The following is a 23233-nucleotide window of genomic DNA, read 5'->3' as shown; positions in this document are numbered from 1 at the left end:
AATTAACATCTATCAGCTAAGTTCATTAAACATATGGACTTTATGAACTACTCTAAATGAATTCCCCTAAACAAAAAATTCTATGTCTAGGTCAAAGTGATCTACTATAAAAGGCATAAGCCTAAAGATTTTCTAAGGCTTCTAAACTAAAGGGCATTTAAAGGCTTAGTGACTAAATTAACGAACTGATTGATATAAAAATATACTCTAATGAAGTCTTTATATTTCATAATATCAAAATTCAAGACATGGACTCAATGAATGTAGTCCTATAATGAAAATAAAATAGAAAAACTTTAACAACTCTTAGAATGACACAACACTAAGGAATGCCTTATGCTATGGAAAAAAAAAAATGCTCTAGGAAGTAGAGAAAATTTCTATGGATTTCCTAAGAGATAAAATCCTATGAGAATATAAGGGGATGATATTAGAACTCATTAGGCCTCCATTCTGAAGTGCAATTACACCATCTTTCTTAACTCAAACTTGCTTAACTTTTAAAGGAATGCTAGATTGACCTTCGATAAACCTTAAACAAGATTTCTTGCCTTTTTTTATTTATTTAATATCTTAATTATTTCCAAGGGAGTTAGACTCACTAACCTATTCACATGAATCTAGAACCCCTATGTAATAGCCTTCTATAACACTTTGATAAAGTCTAGACCTATAATATAGAGCATTTTTTACAAGGTCCTTGAAACAATTTTCTCATTAGGAGGTGTCTCCACAAGCTTAACAAAAGTTATTATGTCACTACCAAGAGTAACATATTGCCTAATATAGCCAAAACCTCTTTTGCTAAGATATCATTTTCCCTTAATAAGTAGATAAATCGGCTTTCCACTACAAGTGCAAAATATCTCACTTTGACTAGCTAGGTATTTCCTGAAAAGTTCAAAAGATAAAGCTTATTCAATTTAATCAAATTACATGGTTAGTTTTTAAAACACGTTATCTTATTCTATAAAGATTTGTTTTCAAATTTTGAGTTAATAATGCCAAAGTATTTAATTTTTAGTTCCATTTTCAATTAGCATTTTTCATGAGTCATTTTTAGGCTTTCATAACATAATGTAGAGTGTACAATTGTAATATCGTCAAATTCCTCTTTATTATCATAGGAAACATTATGTTCATTTTTGCTACCTAATTAACCCTTTTCTAAGATCATTTTACTCTGTCTCATGTGTGGTGTTTCTTAAGTTATCTCTCATCATACGCTTTATTGTGAAGTCACACCATAACTTTGTAGATATCTAACTCAATCTCTCTTTCTCACCACTACAACTTCAATTTCATCGCAACACTTACATGCACTGTATTCTTGTATATCCTCGAGATGACAATAGTTGAGGTACCGAGATAGGGATAAACACTTATATGCAAGATTTCTTGTTACAACCAAATCATGAACGAAAGTTAAACTTACTTGGCTATTTTGTTGGATTTTTTACTTTTATTTATTTTTATTCTTTTAAATGATGGTTAAACATGTAGAAGACTAGTGATGTATTTATTGTATATTATGATATAGAGTACAAAACATGGGATCATATTCCTTTTCGCTTATGGGATAGTTGAACTTTTAGCTTATCAAGCAATGCTTAAAAAAAATTGCACTTCTAACAAGGGGAATCGAACCCAAACCTAGTCTTTGCCCCCTGAAAAGTGTCATGGTTGGCCATTGGACTAACACTCACATCTGTTGTAATTGGTAAACTTTACGTATGTTTTAAAAGTTGCCTCCCTTGAAAGAAAACTGGCTCTGCCACCGTTTACAAAGTTAAGTTCTCAATTATAATATTTACGTAGGTAAAAATTTTCATTCAAAATATTTTAAATATGTATACTCTTTAATTGAAATCAATAAGTTGAAATTGAGACCTGTTATGGAATATAATTGCTTGATAACTTAAATAACTATTTTACAAATGATGTATTACTAATATATATGTTTAGATGTTCATTAAAACCTTACCAATAATTTTACTATGAAAATTCAAATTTACCCAAAAGCAGCTCATTAGCATCAATCACATTGTCAAATCCCTAAAATAAAACAATTTGCAAGTCAGTTTTGTTTCCATCGACAAAGTGGGCAACATGTTGCTTCAGATTTCTCTTTCCATCGAATGATTGAAATTTTGGAGGTTAATAGTCTATAAGCATACATAGGTTATCAAGCCTTTTGGTGTAAGGCTTAGAGTGCATGAGTGTGCTCTGTGATAGTCCATCATAATGCACTTTGATGGTGTTAGTTATCATGTCTTGAAGTTGTTGGATAGATAGCAACGTCACTAAGGAAGATTCAACAATCTGCCTTTTAATTTGTACCAACTTAGACGTATGTGACGCATTATCTAGAAACACAATCTTTAGAGGGTAAGTGAGTCCTTGACTTGACTCAACTATGTTTTGTGCTTGTGCCTCAACCTTGTTCATAAGGAAGACTATTTGCAGATTTGTCTCCTTAATGGTAATAGTGAATTTGGCGATGACTTAAGCCATCTTAGCTAATTGTTCTTCAATGGATGTAGTGTGCGTTGTCATTACCAACATAGTCACCAAGAAAGAAAAAGTAAAAAAGTCAAAATGGTTAGAGGAGTTGTCCTCCTTCGAAATCTTAGTTGGTGATCCAAGGTGTGAGTTAGTGCTAGAGTTGGCATCAACAACAGAGTAAGGGGACTTATCCCCAAAGTCCTTTAATGTTGAAAGTCGTTTTTCCCAACCATGAGAACTTTGACTCTTTACCCCTAAAAAGGTTAAGGTGATGACGAATTGTTAATACCAGGTATCTGTGAGAAACCTTATACTACTAATTGTGCTTTATATCTTATGATCTCATTATTCTCATTGTGTTTTCGTACAAATACTCATTTGTACATAACAAGCTTTACATATCCAGGCGTTTGGACTATGGGTCCAAAAGTTTTTCATTTTGTTAACGAGTTTAACTTTGATGTGTACATAACTTACTGAGATCTCACAATTTTCAGGTACTTGTGCTTTTTAGAGACTATTTGTTCTATTCGTACCTCTTCAGGGGTTTCTTGTTTAATATGTGCCTCTTTAGGGGCTTATCGTTTAATATGTGTCTCTTCAGGGGCTTTCTACTTATTTGTGCGTTTTCGAGGGCTATAGATTTATCAATTTTAGAATGATCATTCATTTTGATTACCTCTTCTAGAATGCCAAGTCTTCCTAGTGTTCTCTTTTTCTAGGGAGTTACATCCTTTAAGCTAACAAGTTTATCACACTTCAAGCATATCTTAGATTTATTTGTTAATTGCCCTACATGGATATCAATCCGTGCTGAAGTATTTGTATCAAGGATATGTGATTACTACCAAAAAGTGCTATTTTGTAGATCTAATTATAATGGTTTTAAGCACCTTTAAGTAGTAATCATATTCATTTAACCCAATTAATTCATTAAGGTCCTTAGTAATTGGTTTTAACCATTTTGTGGCAAGTTTACATGTTTTTATTAGCTTATGAACCAATTCAAGCATGCCAATTGATGGAGGAGCTATTTGGGCGAGTTAAGCAAGGATTTTGGACAATTACAGGCTTGAATTTCAAGTGGAAACACGAGCACAAGCAATGGAGAAGAGGAAAACAGAGTGAAGAAAACAGCTGCAGTCTTCTTTCGCACTTTTGAAGCACTTCCTGAAGTCCATTTTTTGCATGATATATACCATTTGAAATCTTAGGAAGTCAAGAATCCAACGCTTCAAACCGTGTATGATTTGGAGCTGAAATAAGGAAGATATGACATTCGGAAGACAACTGCATCATGTCAAATGACCAATTTCGCAAGGTGAATTTCACCTTGTGAAAATTTCGCAAGGAGATTTTCTTCATGGTGCGAAATTTGGCCACTTTGCACCATGAAGAACCCCCTTGCGAAATTTCGCAAGGTGGATTTAGGCACATTGCGAAATTCCTTTGAATCCCCTGTTTTGAGACGTTGTTGATGTTATTCCACTGCCGGTTCTCCAAGATATTTTGCTTGATTTTTAGCTTTGTAAATACCTATTTTACCCTTGTAATCAACCAATGAATAGGTTTCTTTTGTAATAGCTCTTGTAATTTAGCTTGTTATTGTCTTTAAAGAGAGGTGAAGAGCCTCAAACATATCTAATCTTGTAACCTGTAACTTTATAAGTTATAAGAGCACTTTTGTTCAGAAGCTTCTTTTCTCTTTTCTTTCTCATTTTCTTAGTAGCCAAACATCCTTGGAGGATGAAATCCCCAAGGATGAGAGGCTAAAACCTTTTAGTTTCTTGAAGTAATGGATGCCATGTGAAGCTCCCGTGTCAGGATGGAGATTTCCAAGCCATGAATGTAAGTAGCTGAGCATCATAAATGTTTTCATTCAAAGTAAAGCTTTTAATCCCTCTGACTTGCTTTGAATGGCCAATACTTGATAACCTTTTGGTCTCAGTGGATTCTTATTGTTAGATCCACTGACGTTCATTAGTTATCTCCTATGAGCCATTGTATTGCAAGTCGAGGAGATGACCTATATCATTAAAAGGGCATTTATGAGGTTCAGCTACCCTTTTTGTAAGTTTTCAAGGACTAAAACTCAGTTGTTAAACTCATACCGGTTCGGGAAGTAAGCATCACCTTAGTTGCTTCCCCAACTCGAGGTGAAAAGTCCCAAAATCTCCATTTTTACACAGTGAGTTAAGCATGGCTATCCAAAGCTTTGAGAAACTTCTTTTTCCATCTTTTAACCTATTTTCATGTTAGTTTAGTTTACAACACCTTTATCTTTTTATGTTTTCATCTTAACCTAATTTTTATTAAGAAAAGTTCACTCCATCCTCCGAACTTCACCAGTTAAAGTAAAAACCCTTCCCAGTGTTCGATCCTAGAGCCACTATGCTACAGTAGCTTTGTTACTTTAGTGTAAGGACCTTAGGTATAAATTTTGTTGATACCCTTACATGCCAAGCTACCAAGAGTCGGGTTATCAATATGTGACTTTGTCACTTTCTTTATATCAATGAATGCATATAGTAATTGGTTTACAAGATTTTACAAATGAACGATCATTTGAACTACTAGTTTAGATGGATTTGTACAAGGATCAAGAAAAGACATGGTAGATGCATTCTAAGTAATTTCTTCTCGTTTTTCTGGAATCAACTTTTCTCCCCCTAATGGTGGGAAAACACCCTCATTAAAATGACAATCCACAAAGTGGGTTGTAAAAACATCTCTTATCAAGGGTTCAAGATATCTATGATAGACGGAGAACCAAAACTTACATAAATCTCAAGTCTTTGTTGGAGACCCATTTTAGTGCGTTGTGTAGGTGCAATTGGTACATATACTGCATGACTAAAAATTCATAAGTGAGATATTTGGTTGTTTTCCAAGTACGAGTTGTGAAAGGGAGTATTCATTGTAAGTTGTAGGCCGAATACAGATTAAAGTTGTAGCATGCATACATGTCCATGACCATGACCACATCCTTGCCTTTGTCCATGAGTTTGGGTTGATATTGTGTTCACTTTAGGGAATGGTTCAGATCTAATTAGATGAAATTGGGGATTTCTCATTAAAAGCTCATTATTTTGTTTAGAAATTAAAAAAAAACATGATATTAATTCGGAGTATTTTGTAAATCTACACTCTTGATACTATTACTACATGAACACATTCGAAGCATGAAATGTAGTAAAAGTTTTTTTCTAATGTCTTCTTCTATGATTTTTTTTCTCCCAATAACTTTAATTGAGAGCTAATTTTGAACAATATGAAGTTGTATTCACTAACAGTTTTAAAATCTTGCAAGCTCAAGTGCATTCAATCATATCAAGCTTTTAGGAGAATCACATTTTTCTCATGATCATATCTTTCCTTCAAATCACTCCGTAAAGTAAAAGGATCCTTTACTATAAGATATTCACTTTATAAATCTTCATGGAGATGATGATGAAGGAAAATTAGTGCTTTTACGCGATCTTGTCAAGATGCTTGGTTTCCTTCTTCCATTGTATCTCCAAGACTCATTCCATCAAAATGTATTTCAACATTAAGGATTCAAGATAAATAGTTCATTCCTAAAATGTCAAGTGTCATAAATTCGAGTTTTGTGATATTCGACATTATCAAAGAACTTTAGATATATGAAAAAAAAAATATTATTATTAGAATCAATTATAATAAATTGATAAAATTAATATAGTTTTTTATTATAATCAAAATCAAATAATTTACTTATAACTTCTGATAATATATAACATAATTTAAATGAACAAAATCAATACTAATATAAATATACAAAATTTATTTTAAGTAAACAACCTTAATTTTGAGATTAGAGAATTGCCTTCAAAGTAATTTATACTGATAATATATTATAAAATGAGAACAAACACAATGCAAAGAAAAGTGGAGAAATATATATTACTCTCAATATATAATGGGGAGGAGGGAATCAGAGAAGAGAATTGGGAGAGAGTTTCCTCTTACTCCAATATCCTTTGTACAAGAGATGGGAGGCCTTTTATAAGCATCACAAAAGTCTTACTTTAATGCTTCCATTTACTCATATGAATGAAAAGTATTAATGGAAGACTTATAATTATGTTGTTTTAATACAATGGGACTTTAAGTGGTGACATTCACCTTGCGTTTACAATATTCTTGAATTTATTTTTTAAATAACTATTTTTTTAATAAATTTTTTTAAAATAATTTTCTTTTAAAACGAGAATCTCTTCCAATGCCCATTCCCACCCTTTTCGCTGTGCCCAAAAATCATGTGGGCCATTATCCATTATATTTTAATCCACCATATTTTAATCCTATCAACTAACTATACATACTAATGCAAATTCAATAATTGAAGCTACTCTTCCCAAAGCGTCTAGCTTCCATTCTCACCAAACCACTCTATTAATCCATTGCAAAGCTACTCCCTTCTCCCAATTCTACTGCTTTCTTCTTAATTTCTTCTACAATTTTCCAAGAATAGTAGGATATGGAGAGGAGGAACTATGAAGAAGTCCTTGTAAGAAGCTCTCTTCTTGTTGATCAAGAAAGTGTCACGAACTACTACCATTGTATTGGCCCAGGTGGTGTCGATGGTGGTTCCTCCCCAGTCACAGCTGTTGTTATTATCAGCACAGTGGTGGCGGCCTGCGGCTCCTTCAATACGGGGTGTGCTGTAAGTACAATTCATGGCCTATCTTCCCTTCCGGTTAAGACTTATGCCCTCGTATCTTTGCGCAGAGCCTTATACTATTCTTTTCTTTCAATTCTTCTTTTTTTCTTTGAGAGATTGTTTCAACCGGCCACTTCCTGGAGAAGATGGTCATAATGGTGTAAAAATATCTTACAAATTATTAGAAGACCAAGCGACAAAGAAAAAAAAAAACCATCTTTTTCAATATTCATTTTGTCCTTTCTTTTTTTTTTTTCAATATTCATTTTATCTTTTCTTCCTTTCTATAATTTCATTTTCCTTATCATTTCAACTTTTTTGGTCTTTCTATTATTGTCTTTTATGTCTCTCATTAATCATTGTATACTTTACTCATAATAATAATAATAATAATAATAATAATAACAAAAATTAAAATGACAGTACAGATATTTTTATTGGTCAAATCAACAAATATACTTCCCAATAATTTTGTTGAAATTCAAAGGTTGTGGGATGAAATAGGAAGGTCTTGTAACCTTTGGGCTCTCCAATATAATTAGGATACAATTAGACTGGGTATATAATGAGTAAAGCCTTGGCTTGAAACAATAGGATAGAAAAGGATATTGTTCTGGTAGACGGTAGAGAGTTACCAAGAAGTCAGCTTACTATTTCATTTGATTTCCTTACAACATTTGCCAGTGATGATTCAAGAAATACATGCTAGTCATAATCAGCTGATTGCTTTGTAGGCTGGATATTCATCACCTGCTGAGTCTGGAATCATGGAAGATCTAGGCCTCTCTCTGGCTGAGGTAAGGATAAACAAGAATTACCAAAAGGTCATCTATAGACAAATGATAAATGAACCTTGCAAAGATCCTTATATTATGAGAAATCATGGGAAATCTCCATAACTGAATCAATCTGTAACATGGGGCGTGGCTGCATGGCTTTTTCAGATGCTCAGGGTTCTAATCAATAAGGGGTGGCTGGCTTTACCGATTCTGTTTCTTATTTTTCAGTATTCAGTTTTTGGTTCATTATGGACAGTGGGAGGAATAGTGGGTGCATTGATAAGTGGGACGACAGCAGATCTTATTGGCCGGAGAGGTGTAAGTCATAGACCCTGCCTAATGAGAAAGTTCCAATTCTAGAAACTCTATCAAGCTGGTCTTCAACTCTTATCAATTTTGGTTGATTTGGCAAGGCAGACAATGTGGTTTGCAGATATCTTCTGCATCATGGGGTGGCTATTAATAGCATTTGCCAAGGATTATTGGTGGCTCGACTTTGGAAGATTAGCAACAGGATTTGGGGTTGGGCTTATTTCTTATGTTGTAAGTGTAGTGTGGTGTGTAGTTCATATTTCAGTTACCTATTCATGTTATCTGTCACATTACTTAACAATCCTGACCATTACTATAAAGGCAGCAGTTTATATCTCAGAAATAGCACCCACGAATATTCGGGGAGGATTTACATCAGCTAGTTCGGTAATCAAACTAGTCATATACTTGGATCAAAGAACTAACTCCATCTGTTTACCATGTGCTTATGTATTGCCAATATAATGCAGTTGATGATGTGTTGTGGCTTTTCAATGATTTTTTTCGTTGGAACAGTTGTTTCCTGGCGCACCTTGGCTATTATTGGTAACTTCTTAGTAGTCTTCTAGTTTGTAATTAAACCAAGGGAGTTTCATTGAAGTAACTTCTATTTCATTTCATTTGCAGGAGCTGTTCCATGTGTATTACAGGCCATAGGTTTATTCTTAGTTCCAGAGTCTCCAAGATGGTTGGTGAGTGCAATTAATTTATAAGTTCTCTATATGCTGTTCTAGTGTTGTATAAGAAAAAAAAATGATTTAGTCTGAGGCAAAGATTAAATAGTCTAGTGAAATTCTCTGCAGGCTAAGGTTGGTCGAGAGAAAGAGCTAGAAGCTTCTTTGGGGAGGCTAAGGGGAGAGAGAGCTGACATTACTCAAGAAGCAGCAGACATCATTGTAACTTCTCAGAAAATTGCTTTTTCTTTTCTTTGGACCTCAACTGGAAGAAGTGAGACTGGGTCAATTTGTTTTACAGGAGTATACAAAAATCTTTCTGCAGTTCCCAAAAGCTACAATTCTAGACGTGTTCCAGAGGAGATACGCTCATTCACTCATTGTAAAGCCTTAAAAATTTGTTTTTAGTTTGGCATCTTTCCTTTTAATTACTTGTCAGGTGATTTACAGATAATCTAACTGGTTTAGGTTGGAGTTGGCTTGATGGTGCTGACACAATTTTCAGGGGTCACTGCAATCGCATGCTTTATGAGTTCCATCTTGGAGTCAGCTGGTAAATCAAGGACCTTTAGTGTTCCTTCATATAATTAAAAGGGAAACAAAATAGATCTTCGATGACCAATGTTATCAATCTGGTGTTTGTGACAGATTTTTCAACTACTTTTGGGAGTAGAGCAATAGCTATTCTCCAGGTTCTTGACTCTTATTTAACTGTAATTTGGATTTAGGACTCGGCTTAATGTTTTTCTTAGACATGCAAATATTGTTCTGCAGATTCCAGTTACTGCTGTGAGTGTAGTCTTAATAGACAAATCAGGAAGACGGCCACTTCTAATGGTAAGGATGAGGAATCTGTTCTGAAGTTTGTAATGTTGTTGTTGAACAATTCCATAGCTAATTTGCCAATTCCTGTAGGTTTCTGCAGCTGGAATGGGGTTGAGTAGCTTGCTTATAGGATTTTCATTCTTATTGCAGGTCTCGTCTACAAGAACATTTAACTACCATATTATTTATTTTCCTTGTTTCTAGTTTCACTTTTCTTTTGTGTACATCCAGGACCTGAACCAGTTGAAGGAGGTCACTCCAATAGTGGTGCTCATAGGCCTATTGGTAATGCAACTTAACATAAAAACCATTCTTTGACTAAAATTTTGCCCTCTCTTTCAGATTGCCTATCAAATAGGATTGGAGCTAAGGGGCATGGTGTCTCTTAGAGCTTGTTTGGCAATGATTGTAGCAAAAATTTCTAGTCTTTCTAGTACTTGAAAGCAATTCTTTTGAAAAAAATTAATTTCAAGCAATGCTTCATACAATCATTACCAAACAGGTTCTTATAGAACTTTGAAGGTCCTTGTGTAAGGCTTTTCATGCTCCATAATCTTCACATAGTTTAAGCACTTGCCCTTGGCCAGAGCCCCTTGTAACCAAAGAAAATAAACCCTTCTGGTTTCTTCCATTTGAATCCTATTTTGGTTAAAATGATCAATACCTGCATTATTTTTTGAGGGTTTAGCTAAGAGTAATCGATAAAATTGGGTTGCATGTTGACCGGCTGCATAATTCTGCAATCAGACTTATTCAGCAACTAATTCATTGGGCATGGCAGGACTACCATGGCTGATCATGGCAGAGGTATAACTTAATTATTGTTTGTGAACTTCAAACTTCCTTCACTGAAGATTTGTCATGCAACTACATACTTAGTTATTTGCCCTCAGGTTTATAACTATAGCTGATATTGATGTATGGATTTCCATTAATTTCAGATATATCCCATAAACATAAAGGGCGTGGCAGGCAGCCTAGTGATCTTCTCCAACTGGTTCTTTTCTTGGGTTGTGACTTACACTTTTAACTACATGTTTGATTGGAGCTCCACGGGTAACCCTCTCTTTCTTTCTCTCTTTCTTGAAATTTTCCATTGATAGACATGAAAGCTATTGGTCCTTTTCATGGCTGGACTGCTTCAGGAACATTCTTCTTTTACTCTATAATATCGGGTTCCACTGTTCTATTCACTGCAAAGCTGGTACCAGAGACCAAGGGACGAAAGCTTGAAGAAATACAAGCATCAATGACTCATTTTCTCCGCTAAAATAAACTTTTCATGCTCTGTGGGAGTAAATGGAACTTTTGTTGATTGTGTCCTGACTTGAAGAAATAGAGTAAAAGTTTACCTATGCAATTGAGTTACACCTTGTGATTAATATTTTTGTTACAAAACTACTAATAGGGAGGGTAAATTGATAGTCCACAAAATTATGTCCAAAGAAGATATCCCAAACTATATTTTTTGAGGTCTTACTCTGATTGATTTAATCAAATCAATTTTTCCTTCTTGATTTGCTCTATGAGAGAATTAGTATAGATTTCATAAATCAACAACTTTTCAATTGGTGTAGCTAGAGACACCAAATAGACTTTTCAATCAGCATAACGGACATATATAAGACAAACGTGGAAAACCACTTACAGAGATTATCTCAATATCAATGTAAAAGCCGCAAGCCTATCGGAGCAACAATCCATTAGATATGAAAGAAGCATGAAATAATCGGGTACTCGCTCCGCCCCTAATGAAACGAGGTTTAATTTTAATAAACGAGTTTGAGAATTTTTTTAAAAACCCAGGACAGGTTCAGGTATTGCCTCACCCCACCCCACCCCACCCCGCCCCCGCCCCCGCCCCCGCCCCGCCCCCGCTCCCGCCCCTGCCCCGATTATATATAAAATTTAATTTAATTTAAAATTTAAAATTAATTTAATTTAATTTAATTTTTATTTTACTATTTTTTATATATAGATAATAAAATATTTTTAATAAAATAAGTTATAAAAATATAATAATTTAATTATTTATAAAATATATTTATTTTAATGTAATTAAAAATTTTTAAAATAATTTTAAAAAAAATAAAATTCAAAAAAAAAAAAGTTAAACGGGTGGGTATGAGAATTTATCATACCTGTCTACCCTACCCCATTTAATTTTTTAAATGAAACGGGAATGAGAATTGTTTCGAATAAACGAAATGGGGTTGGGATGGGGGTGACCCATCCCGAACTCATCCCATTATCATCCCTAATCAAACAGCTCTTAAAAGGAAAGATAAAATAAAAAGCTACCCATTTAATTTATTAGTAAAAACTAATATATTTATTCAATTTGCCTCTAGATCTAATGCTTTGCAACTTTTTCAACGTGCCAAAGCTACTCAATACCATATATTGTCATGACTCTTTAACACAGACCATGAATGGCGATGGCTACCTTCTACCAACTTTGATTATTAAGGGTTAGTGAGGAGTCACGATCATAAGAAAACCACTTTATTTTTTAATATAAAAACAAAATAAATAAAATGATACGTCAGACAAGGTTTCAAATAAATTCCAGATCGTGTGTTGGCAAGTGCAGAGAGTCCGTGATGTGCTTTGTGGGGTTTTGACTTGTGACACGGGATGAGCAGTTGAGATAGAGTCTACGCTGAAGTGGGGCTTTGATTTGTGAATTGGTTTCTTACGGAATCGAATATTTAAAAAAAAGTTAAAAACGTTTTTTAAAATCACCATTAAATAAAAATATATTTGATGGTAATTTTAAGAAACACTTTTAATATTTTTAATATTTGAAATTTTTTATTTTTTAAGTATTAAAAATATTTTTTATAATTATTTTTAAACACACTCAAAATTATGTTGAGCCTTGAAAAAAAGAATATGAGTCACTAAAAAGTGTTCTCTGAAATTGATTCTCAAAAACAATTTTTTTATATTTTAAAAAGTAAAATTATCTTTAAAAACTGAATTTTAAAAAACTTTTTTATATTTTTTTTAAAACCCCAAAAGCAATTTTCTTTTTTTTAAAAAAAAAAAAAACTATATTTTCTTTGATCACCCTAATATTGTAAATATAAATCATTTTTAGATAAAAGATTTATATCCGTTTTTAAAATAATTTTTATAATTTAAAATTTTAAAAATTTGTATCCATTTTTAAATATAAAGATTGTTTTCTCTTATATTCTGCACTAATCCCCTCCGCACCCCTCTCACAGTATATCTCTCCCTCTCTTCTCATCATGTTTGCTTTCACACACCCTTTTCATCTCCTCCATTTTCTCTCCCTCCCCCCTCTTCCCTCTCTCCCCCTCGCACACTCCACGAGCATACCCTCCTCCCTACCATCCCAATTGCCCCATCAATGTGAAGTTTAGATTACAACACTGACAGGTTTGGGAGATTTCGTTTAATTTGTTGTATGATGCATCTCTCGAAGGTTTAGGGGTTTGTGGGTTCTTTGTGTGTCTTTTTTTTTTTTTTTTTCTTTTTTCTTTTGTTTTTTCGTAAAATTAACAATGTAGAAAACAGAGGAAATAACTTCAAATTCTTCCCCAAAAATATTAATTTAACAATAAGGAGAAGAAATTTGAAAACACGGAGAATAATTTTCATACATGTTCTTACCAATATTTTTTAAATTTTAATAATAGAAACAAAAAAATGTTTTTTGGAAACATTTTCCAAGGATTGTCTTAAAATCTTGATAATTGTTTTTTAAAACGGTTTCATATTCTTCAAAATAAAAAATTAGAAAATAGTTTTCTATTCTTTTTTATGTATATGATGTTTTAAAAAAATATCTTTTAATTGGATGTTTTATTTGTATTTTTTTTAAATATTTTTTAAAAAAATTATATAAATACAAATAATAATTAAAAACACATCATATAAAATTTATTTTTAAAACCAAGAAAAGAAGTTAACAATATTTGAAATCCTCAAAACAAACTTTTATTTTACAAAATATTAAAGATCTATTTTCAAAAATTATTTTTAAAAATATTTTCAAAAATTATTTTTAAAAATATTTTCAAAATAGACCCTAAGATCACTTGTTATGAGCTTATATATCTTATTTTGAGTTTTTGAAAAAATAAAAGCTTTGTTTGGGTGTGGACCCCGCATTTCGCTTAACGCGTTCCCATTCAGTGGCAAAACTCATTTTTTTACTTTTGGAAATGATTTCATTGTTTGAAAAAATGATTTGGAGTCGTCACTCATTTTTGTTTTAATTTTAAAGGGTAAACAAAATAAGAAAGAAAAATCTTAAGTGTAACTCCTTATTTTGGAAAAGGTGGTTTGTGAAAAACCGAATCGGGTTCGAGGGTCAGGTTACTTATCGGGAAGGTACGGTAAAGACTGTAGCACCCCTCTAAGTCCCTGAAGTCGGGTCTCTACTAATAAAATAAAGCTGACGTGGCAATCAATAGGAAAATCAATGGATACTCAAGTCGGGTCTCTACTAATAAAATAAAGCTGACGTGGCAATCAATAGGAAAATCAATGGATACTCAAGTCGGGTCTCTACTAATAAAATAAAGCTGACGTGGCAATCAATAGGAAAATCAATGGATACTCAAGTCGATTATGTACATAATGGGAATCAGAATATGCATAGAGAATGACCAAAATAGGAATGGATGCGTACCTGCACAAAACATATCACATGCATCACCAAACAGGGATTAAAATTGTTCGAAGAAAAACTGGATTTTTGAAATTCATTTGAGAATCGGAGTCTTAGAGATTATTTGAAAATTGGATTTTTGAAGATTATTTGAAAATTGGATTCTTAGGAATTAAACGTAAGAATGAGAATTTTAGAAATTAAATTTGAAAGAAAATTGGGATTTTGAAGAATTATTTGAAAGTTTGGGATTTTTAAGAAAAATTAAATTACGAAAATTAAGACTTTGGGAGTTAAATTTTGAAAGGGATCAGAATTGTAAGTTATTTGAGGAGTAGAAATTATGAAAGTTGATTTATAAAAATTGAAAATCTTGTAAATCATTTGAAGGCGAACTTTTTAGAAACGAAGGAATAAAATGGTAATGGTAATAATAATAATGATAACAATAAATGAATAATTGGATAAATACGATAATTGGAATATTGGGAACTGAAAATTAAGCGCAGAGATAGAACAATTGGAATTTCAGATGGCTAAATTTAGAAATCGGAATTTTGAAGAATTGGACTTTAATGATTGAGATTTTAAAGAGAAATAAATAGGTAAGCATGGAATAATGTTACTAATTAATCAAAACGATATTGGGACGGATGAAAGTGAATAGTAAGATTTATAAGATTAAAAATTAAATTCGAAATATTGAGATCTTTAAAAGAAACAAATAAATAAATATAGAATAATGTTATAATTAATCAAAAACGATATTTGGACGGATGAAAGTGAATGGTGAGATTTTTGAGACTGAAAATTAAATTGGGACGTTTGAAATATTAGACTTTAAATAAATAGATAAGTATGAGATTATAATTCTAATTGATGAAAATAAGATTTAAACGAATTGTAGAATTTTTAGGATTGAAAAATTAAATTAAGACGTGGAATTTTTGAAGGATTATACTTTAAATAACTAGATAAATACGAGATAATAATTCTAATTGATAAAAATAACATTTAGACGAATAGTGGAATTTTTAGGATTGAACATTAAATTAGGATGTTGGATTGTTGAAGGATTGGATTTTAAATAAATAAACTAATATAGGATGATAATACTAATTAACAAAAATAACATTTAAACGAAATAAAAAGAATAGTGGAATTTTTAGGGTTTGAAAATTAAGTTAGGACATTGGATTTTTGAAGGATTGGATTTTAAATAAGTAAATAAATATGGGATACTAATTCTAATTAAAGAAAATAACATTTAGACAAATAGTGGAATTTTTAGGATTGAAAATTAAATTATGACATTGGATCTTTTTGAAGGATTGGATTTTAAATAAATAAACTAATATAGGATGATAATACTAATTAACGAAAATAACATTTAAACGAAATAAAAAGAATAGTGGAATTTTTAGGGTTTGAAAATTAATTTAGGACATCGAATTTTTGAAAAATGGAAACTTTAATGATTGGAGTTTTTAAATGAGATAAATAAGTAAATATGGAATAACAACAATAATTAAAAAAAATAATATTTGAAAGAATGAATGTGAATAGTGGAATTTTTTAGACTGAAAATTAAATTAGGAAGTCAGATTTTTGAAGAAGGAAACTTTAATGATTGGAGTTTTTAAAAGAAATAAATAAATAAATATGGAATAATAATAATAATAATAACAAAAATAATGTTTAAACGAATGAATGTGAAAATTGGAATTGAAAATTGTATTTGAAAGGAATTAAAATTTTGGAAATTAAATTTGAAAGAAATCGAAATTTTAGAAATTAGAGTTTTGGAGATTATTTAAAAATTAATTAATTCTTTTTTAAAAAAAAAATTATAGATAAATAAATGAAGTTTTGGAAATTAAGCCTAAAAATTGGAGCTTTGGAGATTAAATTAAAACTTTGAATTTTGAAAACTAACTCTGGAAATTGAGAATTTGAAAATTATTCCAAAATGGAAACCTTGAAAATCAGATTTTTTTTTTAAAAAAAAATTGAGAAATTAAACTTTGGAAATGAGGATTTTGGAAGTTAAATTTGGAAGTTAAAACAAATGGAAAATTCACTTTGATATCAAAGATGAATAATTTGAATAAATAAATATAAGAATAAAAGGATAGGGGTCGTTGGGGATGTGGGCCAAGGGTGGCCATGCAAGATGGGGGACATTTGGGATATGGGCCCAAGGTTGGACATGGGTCCAACCAACTTTTTGGGCAGCTGGGCTTCCAGCAGGTTGGGCATTTGGGTCGCCATAGTTTAATTCTATAGCACCATTTAGTAGACTGCATCACTTGGTATTAGATCTCTTGTGCAGACCAAGACTTTTATCTCCAAGTTGCAGTGCCCACCTTAGAGAACACAGTGGTCCGCAATTCATTAAAACAGAAGCCTCCGAACGAGCTATCCCATATCCAACTAGTACAACAGCTGGACATTTAGAGCCTTAGCCCCAACCAAGAAACCCAAGGCCATAATCACCCTGAAACGGAGTTCCGGGTTGTCTTTCGAACATAAATACTCAGCAAGAGCACGGAGGATTTTCATGTCAGCGGCATGTTCACCCGAAACAACTTTTATTTGATTTTTCTTTCCAACCTGTTTAGTTGCCGTTACATCACCAACAATATATGCGGAGAAGAGTGCGCATCCTTTAAGCGTCCAACTCTGGGTGTCGGTGGTAAGGAGAAGGTGGCGAGATGAAGGTATTTGCAATGGGTAGGATTATTGGAGGAAACGGGCGTGATGAGTGGAATGGGCAGCCAACAGTGGGTACAATGAGCATGAAAGAGGATAAGATGGGTATGAAGGTTTAAAATGGAGCGGGATGGAGGCGACCTTGTGCATGGGGCTTCATGCATGTGAATGAGAAGTGAATAACGGGTTCGATGGGCATGCGTGAGAGGGTCCGAATGGTATTGTCACATAAACGAATAGCATAATAATCACACAAACACAAAGCATAACGAACATGCAACTCATACAGGGGAAAACAGGGACCAAGTAAACAAAAAAAAATCAGGCTTAACTCGTTAGATAGTCAAAGCAAGTATCTAAATACCAGCAAGAAGCGTAATGTAACTACGAAAATGGAGATCCCAAAATGTGAAATAGTTAAACCTGAGCGACTCCCTTAAAACAAAAATTTGTTTGGCCTCTAGCAACCTGTTGCCTTCCTCCTCTGTTTCTCTCTGTAAAAAAACTCCCTTGCTCCCCTTTCCCTTTTTTTCTTACTCTCTTTTCTTTCCATCCTTGGCAAGTCACTACTTGCCCTGCTGTTCACCCATCAGTAAGCATGGGCTCCTCAACAACCATGGTCGCCCCTGCCTCCTGCCGTGTCCACGCGTCCAATGCAGTTCCTTCCTGGCAGAAAAGGGATCCCCCTCCTCACTTCAAAAAAAATCTCCCGAGTGGTCCCTCAAACCAACCGGAAAACCCCTTGGTCTTTTAAGGGCCATACAAATTTTGAGGAAAAAAATTGCAATATAAAGAAACTGAAAAGAAAAAGTAGAAAATAAGATAAAGTGAAAAAAAATAAAAATAGATTTTGAAATGTTTAGCTAAAAAAAAAATATATATAAAAAATAAATAAATTAAAAAATATTAAAATTAATAAATCAATATTTATGTTGACACGTTAACCCTATTGCACTTGATTTAACTATTCCACGTGAAAATATATAAATTTTTAATTAATTAAATCTCATAAATATTAAATAATTTTAAAATATAAATTTTTTTAACTAATTTTAATTATAGTTAATTTTTAAAAAAATTTATAATAAAATCAGATATAAAAAAAATCATATTTTTTAACATTTTTTTTTCTTCCCCGTACTTTCCGAAAACTGAAAACTAAGAAAGAAAAAAAAATAGAAAAAATTATTTTTATTGTTTTTCATATTTCACGTCAAGGGAAACACTCTATTGAAAGATGTCAGCGGACGCATGGGTAGAAGTGTAATTTTGCATTTAAAAGATGCATTTATTTTGTGAAGGCATTGCATTCTGAAGCGTGAAAAAGGGGCAGATTAGGGGGGAAAAAGGACAAATGTGTCATTTTCAAGGAAGTAATGTGTCATTTATATTAATTTATTTATGTCAGAAAAATACACGTGAGACTTCCAACATTTTTGTTTTTACGGTCACCACTCTCTCGGTCTCTCCTTGTCACCAAAAGAAAAGGAAACCAGTTCTGTGTCTCTGCTCTCGGCTCTCTGGTCTCTGCTGTGGTATTCAATGATTTGGCTCCGTCCTACCACCCATTTCGGCTGATGCAAACTCAATTATTTTGTTCTATCTTCCATTCTCACCAACCTGTCCTCTCTTTCTCTTTTTCCAAAACTACTCTCTCTTCTCAATTCTATCACTTTCTTCTCTCCAAGAGCTGTAGGATATGGAGGGGGGGAGCAATGAAGAAGGCCTTGTAACAAGCTCTCTTCTTGTCAATCAAGAAAATGCTTCTGATAAGTTCTACTGCCTTGACCCAAATGCTGTTGGCGGAGGCAGTGGAAGTGGTGACGGTGGTTCCTCCCCAGTCACAGCTGTTGTTATTATCAGCACAGCGGTGGCCGTCTGCGGCTCCTTCAACACTGGGTGTGCTGTAAGTAGAATTTTCCTGGGCGTTGGGTGTGGTGTGACGCCACCCCATTTCCCTTCTGGGTTAGGTTTGAGCTCTGCCCCAGATCCTTAACGTATTGTTTTCTTTCTGTTTTTCAATTTTCTTTTGTTGAAGGGGGAAACACCAACTGGGTCAACCTCATTATTACGGACTGGATTTAATTTCCAGAAATATTTGGCCCACTAAAAACACGCTATATTAGCCATGAAGTCTCTGCATATTCATAATCAGCTGATTTTGACCGAACTGGTGGGTTTGTGGGATTGCTTTGCAGGCTGCATATTCATCACCTGCTAAGTCTGGACTCATGGAGGATCTGGGCCTCTCTGTGGCGGAGGCAAGTATAAATTAACCAGACTGACTATGGCACCACAAACATAAATGGCAAACTCTTCTATACTTAATTTTACAATATAAGTTATCAATTCTTGTGATGACAGACTCCAATTTTGCTATGCTCTTTCTTTTATTTTGTTTTCTTGATCCATAGTTTCACATGTCAAGTGCACTTACATGAACCTTGTAACCATCCTTATAATATAAGCAATCAAGGCATATCTCCATGACAGAATCACTTCTTTAACATGGGTTGCGACTGGCTTTTTCAGATGCTTATCAATGAGGGGATGGGGGAATTATGGATCTAGACCCTAATGGAATTGTATGCCTCTGGTTTATTGAACAAGCCATTCTCAACCATAAGAACATTGGTTTAGGATTCTGGCCATAAAAACTCAATCAGGGTCTCATCAAAACTAAATACATTTCAATTGTCTTGCCTGGAAACAACTCTTGACCACAATTGAGGCACCATTACGGGTTCAATCCTACCTTGTGACAGTTAGCATGGTGAATGATGAAGTCTCTTTTTCATTGATTTTCCTTCTTATTTTGCAGTACTCAGTTTTTGGTTCAATATGGACAGCTGGAGGAATACTAGGTGCAATAATAAGTGGGAAGACAGCAGATCTTATTGGTAGGAGAGGTGTAAGTTTCAGGCCCTGCCTACTGTAAATATTTCAATTCTAAAAACTTTATCAGCTCATTGATTCTACTCAATTTTGGTTTGATCTGGCAAAGCAGACAATGTGGTTTGCTGATATATTCTGCATCATGGGTTGGCTATTAATAGCATTTGCCAAGGTTTCTTATCTTTTCCTTATTGCTGAGAAGAAGAATATCAAGTCAGCACATATTCTGTTGGTGGTGATTAATGTAAATATTCACTGCTTTTTGAAAGGATTATTGGTGGCTTGACTTGGGAAGATTATCAATGGGATTTGGAGTCGGGCTTATTTCATATGTTGTAAGTGTAATATAGTTTGTGGTTCATATTTCATTTAACAATCCATGTGATCTGTAACAGTAAACATTCCTAGCCATTGCCATACAGGCAGCTGTTTATATTTCAGAAATATCACCCAAGAGTCTTAGGGGAGGTTTTACATCAGTTTCTTCGGTAAATCAAAATAATCATTTACTTGGATCAAATAATCAACTCTCTGCTTACCAATGTGCTTATATACTGCCTATAACACTGCAGCTGATGATATGCTGTGGCTTTTCACTAATTTATTTTCTTGGAACTGTCATTTCCTGGCGTACCTTGGCCATAATTGGTAACCTCTTTGTACTCTTCTGCTTTGTAATTAAACCAAGGGTGTTCCATAGAAGTAACTTCTATTTCATTTCATTTGCAGGAGCTGTTCCATGTACATTACAGACCATAGGTTTGTTCTTCATTCCAGAGTCTCCAAGATGGCTGGTGAGTCCAATTAAAATTTTTTGCAGGTTTTGCATATGGTGTTATAGAATTGTATAAACAAAAAATGTGATAGTCCCAGAGGAAGATTAAGTAGTTGAGTGAAATTCTCTGCAGGCAAAGGTTGGCAGAGAGAAAGAGTTAGAAGCTGCTCTGCAGAGGCTAAGGGGACAGAGAGCTAATATTTCTCAAGAAGCAGCAGACATCAAAGTAACTTCCCAGAAAACTGCTTATTCTTTTCTTTGAATTTCAACTAGAAAATAAACATAAAAAGAATCTTTTCTTTATCTATATGAATTATTATTACTCATATCTTTGGCACTGAAGAAGAAAAGGGGATTGGCTTGATTTGTTTTACAGGAATATACAGAAACCTTTCAACAGTTGCCGAAAGCTACAATTGTAGACTTGTTCCAGAGAAGATATGCTCATTCACTTATTGTAAAGCCTTTCAAATTTGTTCTTACTTAATTCGGCCATTTTGTTTCTATTACTTGTTTGATTATTTACAGATGATCCAACTGGTTTAGGTTGGAGTTGGGTTGATGGTGCTGGCACAATTTTCAGGGGTCACTGCAGTTCAATGCTTTGCGAGTTCCATCTTGGAGTCAGCTGGTAAATCAAGGACCTTTAGTATTGTTTCATATAATTAAAAGGGAAACAAAATAGATCTTGGAGGAATGAAGATATGGATCTGGTGTTTATGACAGATTTTTCAACTACATTGGGGAGTAGAGCAATAGCTATTCTCCAGGTTCTTGACTCTTATTCAACCTTAATTTGGAATTGGTACTCTGCTTGATGCTTTTCTTAGTCATGTACATATTTTTCTGCAGATTCCAGCCACTGCTGTGGCTATACTCCTAATCGATAAATTGGGAAGGCGCCCACTTCTAATGGTTAGAATGAGTAGGACTCTGTTGTTTTGATTGATGATCAAGTCAATGGCTAATTTCCCAATGTTTGCAGGTTTCTGCAGCTGGAATGGGGTTGAGTAGTTTCCTTATAGGATTATCATTCTTATTGCAGGTCTTATTACAAAATTAACTACCTTTTTTCTTTTTTAAATTTATTTGTCTCTACTTTAATTTTCTCTTCTGTGTACATCCAGGACCTGAACCTGTGGAAAGAGATCACTCCTATTTTGGTGCTCATCGGCCTATTGGTAATGCGACTTAACATAATTTCCCTTTCTTTCAGATTGCATATCAATTAGAATTGGAGATGAGGGGCATGGTGTTTACTAAGTTGTAAGCTTATCTCTGTGTGAAGCTTTTCATGTTCCGTAATCTTACACGGTTGAAGAATTTGTGCATGGCCAGAGCCCCTAGTAACCAAAAGAATAAACCTTGTTTTCCTTTCCATATGATCAAAGCCTGCATTTTTTTTTCCTTTCTCCTTTTGGGGTTGTATCTTGACTGCATATTTCTGCAATCAGACTTATTCAGCAACATATTCATTAGGCATGGCAGGACTACCATGGGTGATCATGGCAGAGGTATAATTCACTGGGGAGATTTGATAGAAGTATACATTTGCCCTCAAGTTTATTCATATAGCTGATATTGATGGGTGGATTTCCATTTCAGATATACCCCATAAACATAAAGGGCGTAGCAGGCAGCCTAGTGACCCTCTCCAACTGGTTCTTTTCTTGGGTTGTGACATACACTTTTAACTACATATTTGATTGGAGCTCGACGGGTAACCCTCTCTTTCTTTGTCTCAGTCTTAAGATTTCCATTGATAGACATGAACGTTTTGGGCCCTTTGGCCGAACTGCTTCAGGAACATTCTTCTTTTACTCTATCATATCGGGTGCCACTGTTGTATTCACTGCAAAGCTGGTACCAGAAACCAAGGGACGAAAGCTTGAAGAAATACAGGCATCAATGACCCAATCTCTCCTTTAAAATAAACTTTTCATGCTGTATGGGAGTAAGAATTGTAATGGAGTTAATTGTTTTGGCACAAGCCTGCTACCTCAAAACATTGATGTTGTGAGTTAGATTGGTATTTTAACAAGGTATCAGAACTCTTATATAAGATTGGTATTTTGGAGATTTTAAGTTAGAAGTTTTAAAAGTGATTGGATGATGGTCTACTTAATTGGGAGGATATGGATTTTGGTTATGATGACATTTATATACACATGCCTTGATACATTAAAGCCACCTTTGCCCATCTATGTGTAACTAATTAAATTGGTAAATGGTATCTGTTGGGGTGCGACAATATGGTTCTTAACCCCATGGATGGCCATGCAGATGCTACTTAAAACAAATATGGGGTTTTTGATAAGTGGCTAGCAATTTTAAAAAATAATTTATACATTATGGTAATGGAGAAAATATTTCCAAATCTATCCTTAGTTTTTATCAATTAAGAAACAAAGTTTAAGAAAAAATAAT

General features: G+C 33.6%; 2 protein-coding genes across 14 annotated transcripts; both read left to right on the top strand.

The window, feature by feature from the left end:
• Positions 1-6862: 6862 nt before the first annotated feature.
• On the top strand, positions 6863-11147 carry LOC104881446 (sugar transporter ERD6-like 10). Of its 10 annotated transcripts, none has more exons than XM_059742608.1 (17): positions 6864-7192; positions 7924-7986; positions 8134-8284; positions 8386-8511; positions 8606-8667; positions 8751-8826; positions 8908-8972; positions 9084-9176; positions 9256-9336; positions 9423-9507; positions 9603-9646; positions 9729-9791; positions 9870-9929; positions 10011-10064; positions 10527-10586; positions 10721-10835; positions 10925-11147. In XM_059742608.1, exons 1-17 carry the CDS (start codon positions 7007-7009, stop codon positions 11047-11049), a joined length of 1509 nt encoding a protein of 502 aa, XP_059598591.1. In that variant the 5' UTR covers positions 6864-7006; the 3' UTR covers positions 11050-11147. The 10 variants fall into 10 exon arrangements, with proteins under 10 accessions (XP_019080550.1, XP_059598591.1, XP_019080551.1 ...); XM_059742610.1 differs by having other exon boundaries at positions 6866-7192; positions 8197-8284; XM_059742607.1 differs by having other exon boundaries at positions 6866-7192; positions 8134-8286; positions 8602-8667.
• A 7444-nt stretch (positions 11148-18591) lies between these two features.
• On the top strand, positions 18592-22891 carry LOC100267582 (sugar transporter ERD6-like 5). Of its 4 annotated transcripts, none has more exons than XM_010661752.3 (18): positions 18592-19042; positions 19335-19397; positions 19958-20047; positions 20144-20203; positions 20301-20366; positions 20454-20519; positions 20604-20679; positions 20761-20825; positions 20940-21032; positions 21183-21263; positions 21353-21437; positions 21533-21576; positions 21659-21721; positions 21792-21851; positions 21934-21987; positions 22261-22320; positions 22412-22526; positions 22611-22891. In XM_010661752.3, exons 1-18 carry the CDS (start codon positions 18836-18838, stop codon positions 22733-22735), a joined length of 1473 nt encoding a protein of 490 aa, XP_010660054.1. In that variant the 5' UTR covers positions 18592-18835; the 3' UTR covers positions 22736-22891. The 4 variants fall into 4 exon arrangements, with proteins under 4 accessions (XP_010660054.1, XP_019080553.1, XP_059598596.1 ...); XM_019225011.2 differs by having other exon boundaries at positions 18992-19106; XM_019225008.2 differs by lacking the exon at positions 21659-21721.
• Positions 22892-23233: the final 342 nt, after the last annotated feature.

Source organism: Vitis vinifera, chromosome 14 (genome assembly GCF_030704535.1).
Source record: "Vitis vinifera cultivar Pinot Noir 40024 chromosome 14, ASM3070453v1".
NCBI lineage: Eukaryota > Viridiplantae > Streptophyta > Magnoliopsida > Vitales > Vitaceae > Vitis > Vitis vinifera.
The sequence above is the reverse complement of the archived record's forward strand: the minus strand, read 5'-3'. Positions and strand labels throughout refer to the sequence as shown.

Excerpts from the sequence above, each read along its gene's own strand:
- LOC104881446 (XM_019225004.2), top strand. The coding sequence starts at position 7,007 with ATGGAGAGGAGGAACTATGAAGAAGTCCTTGTAAGAAGCTCTCTTCTT. Across the intron at positions 9,792-9,869 it reads GAAGACGGCCACTTCTAATG|GTTTCTGCAGCTGGAATGGG; the intron begins GTAAGGATGAGG and ends CAATTCCTGTAG. Across the intron at positions 10,587-10,720 it reads CATGGCTGATCATGGCAGAG|ATATATCCCATAAACATAAA; the intron begins GTATAACTTAAT and ends CATTAATTTCAG.
- LOC100267582 (XM_010661752.3), top strand. The coding sequence starts at position 18,836 with ATGGAGGGGGGGAGCAATGAAGAAGGCCTTGTAACAAGCTCTCTTCTT. Across the intron at positions 20,680-20,760 it reads GCGTACCTTGGCCATAATTG|GAGCTGTTCCATGTACATTA; the intron begins GTAACCTCTTTG and ends TTTCATTTGCAG. Across the intron at positions 21,033-21,182 it reads AAGAAGCAGCAGACATCAAA|GAATATACAGAAACCTTTCA; the intron begins GTAACTTCCCAG and ends TTTGTTTTACAG.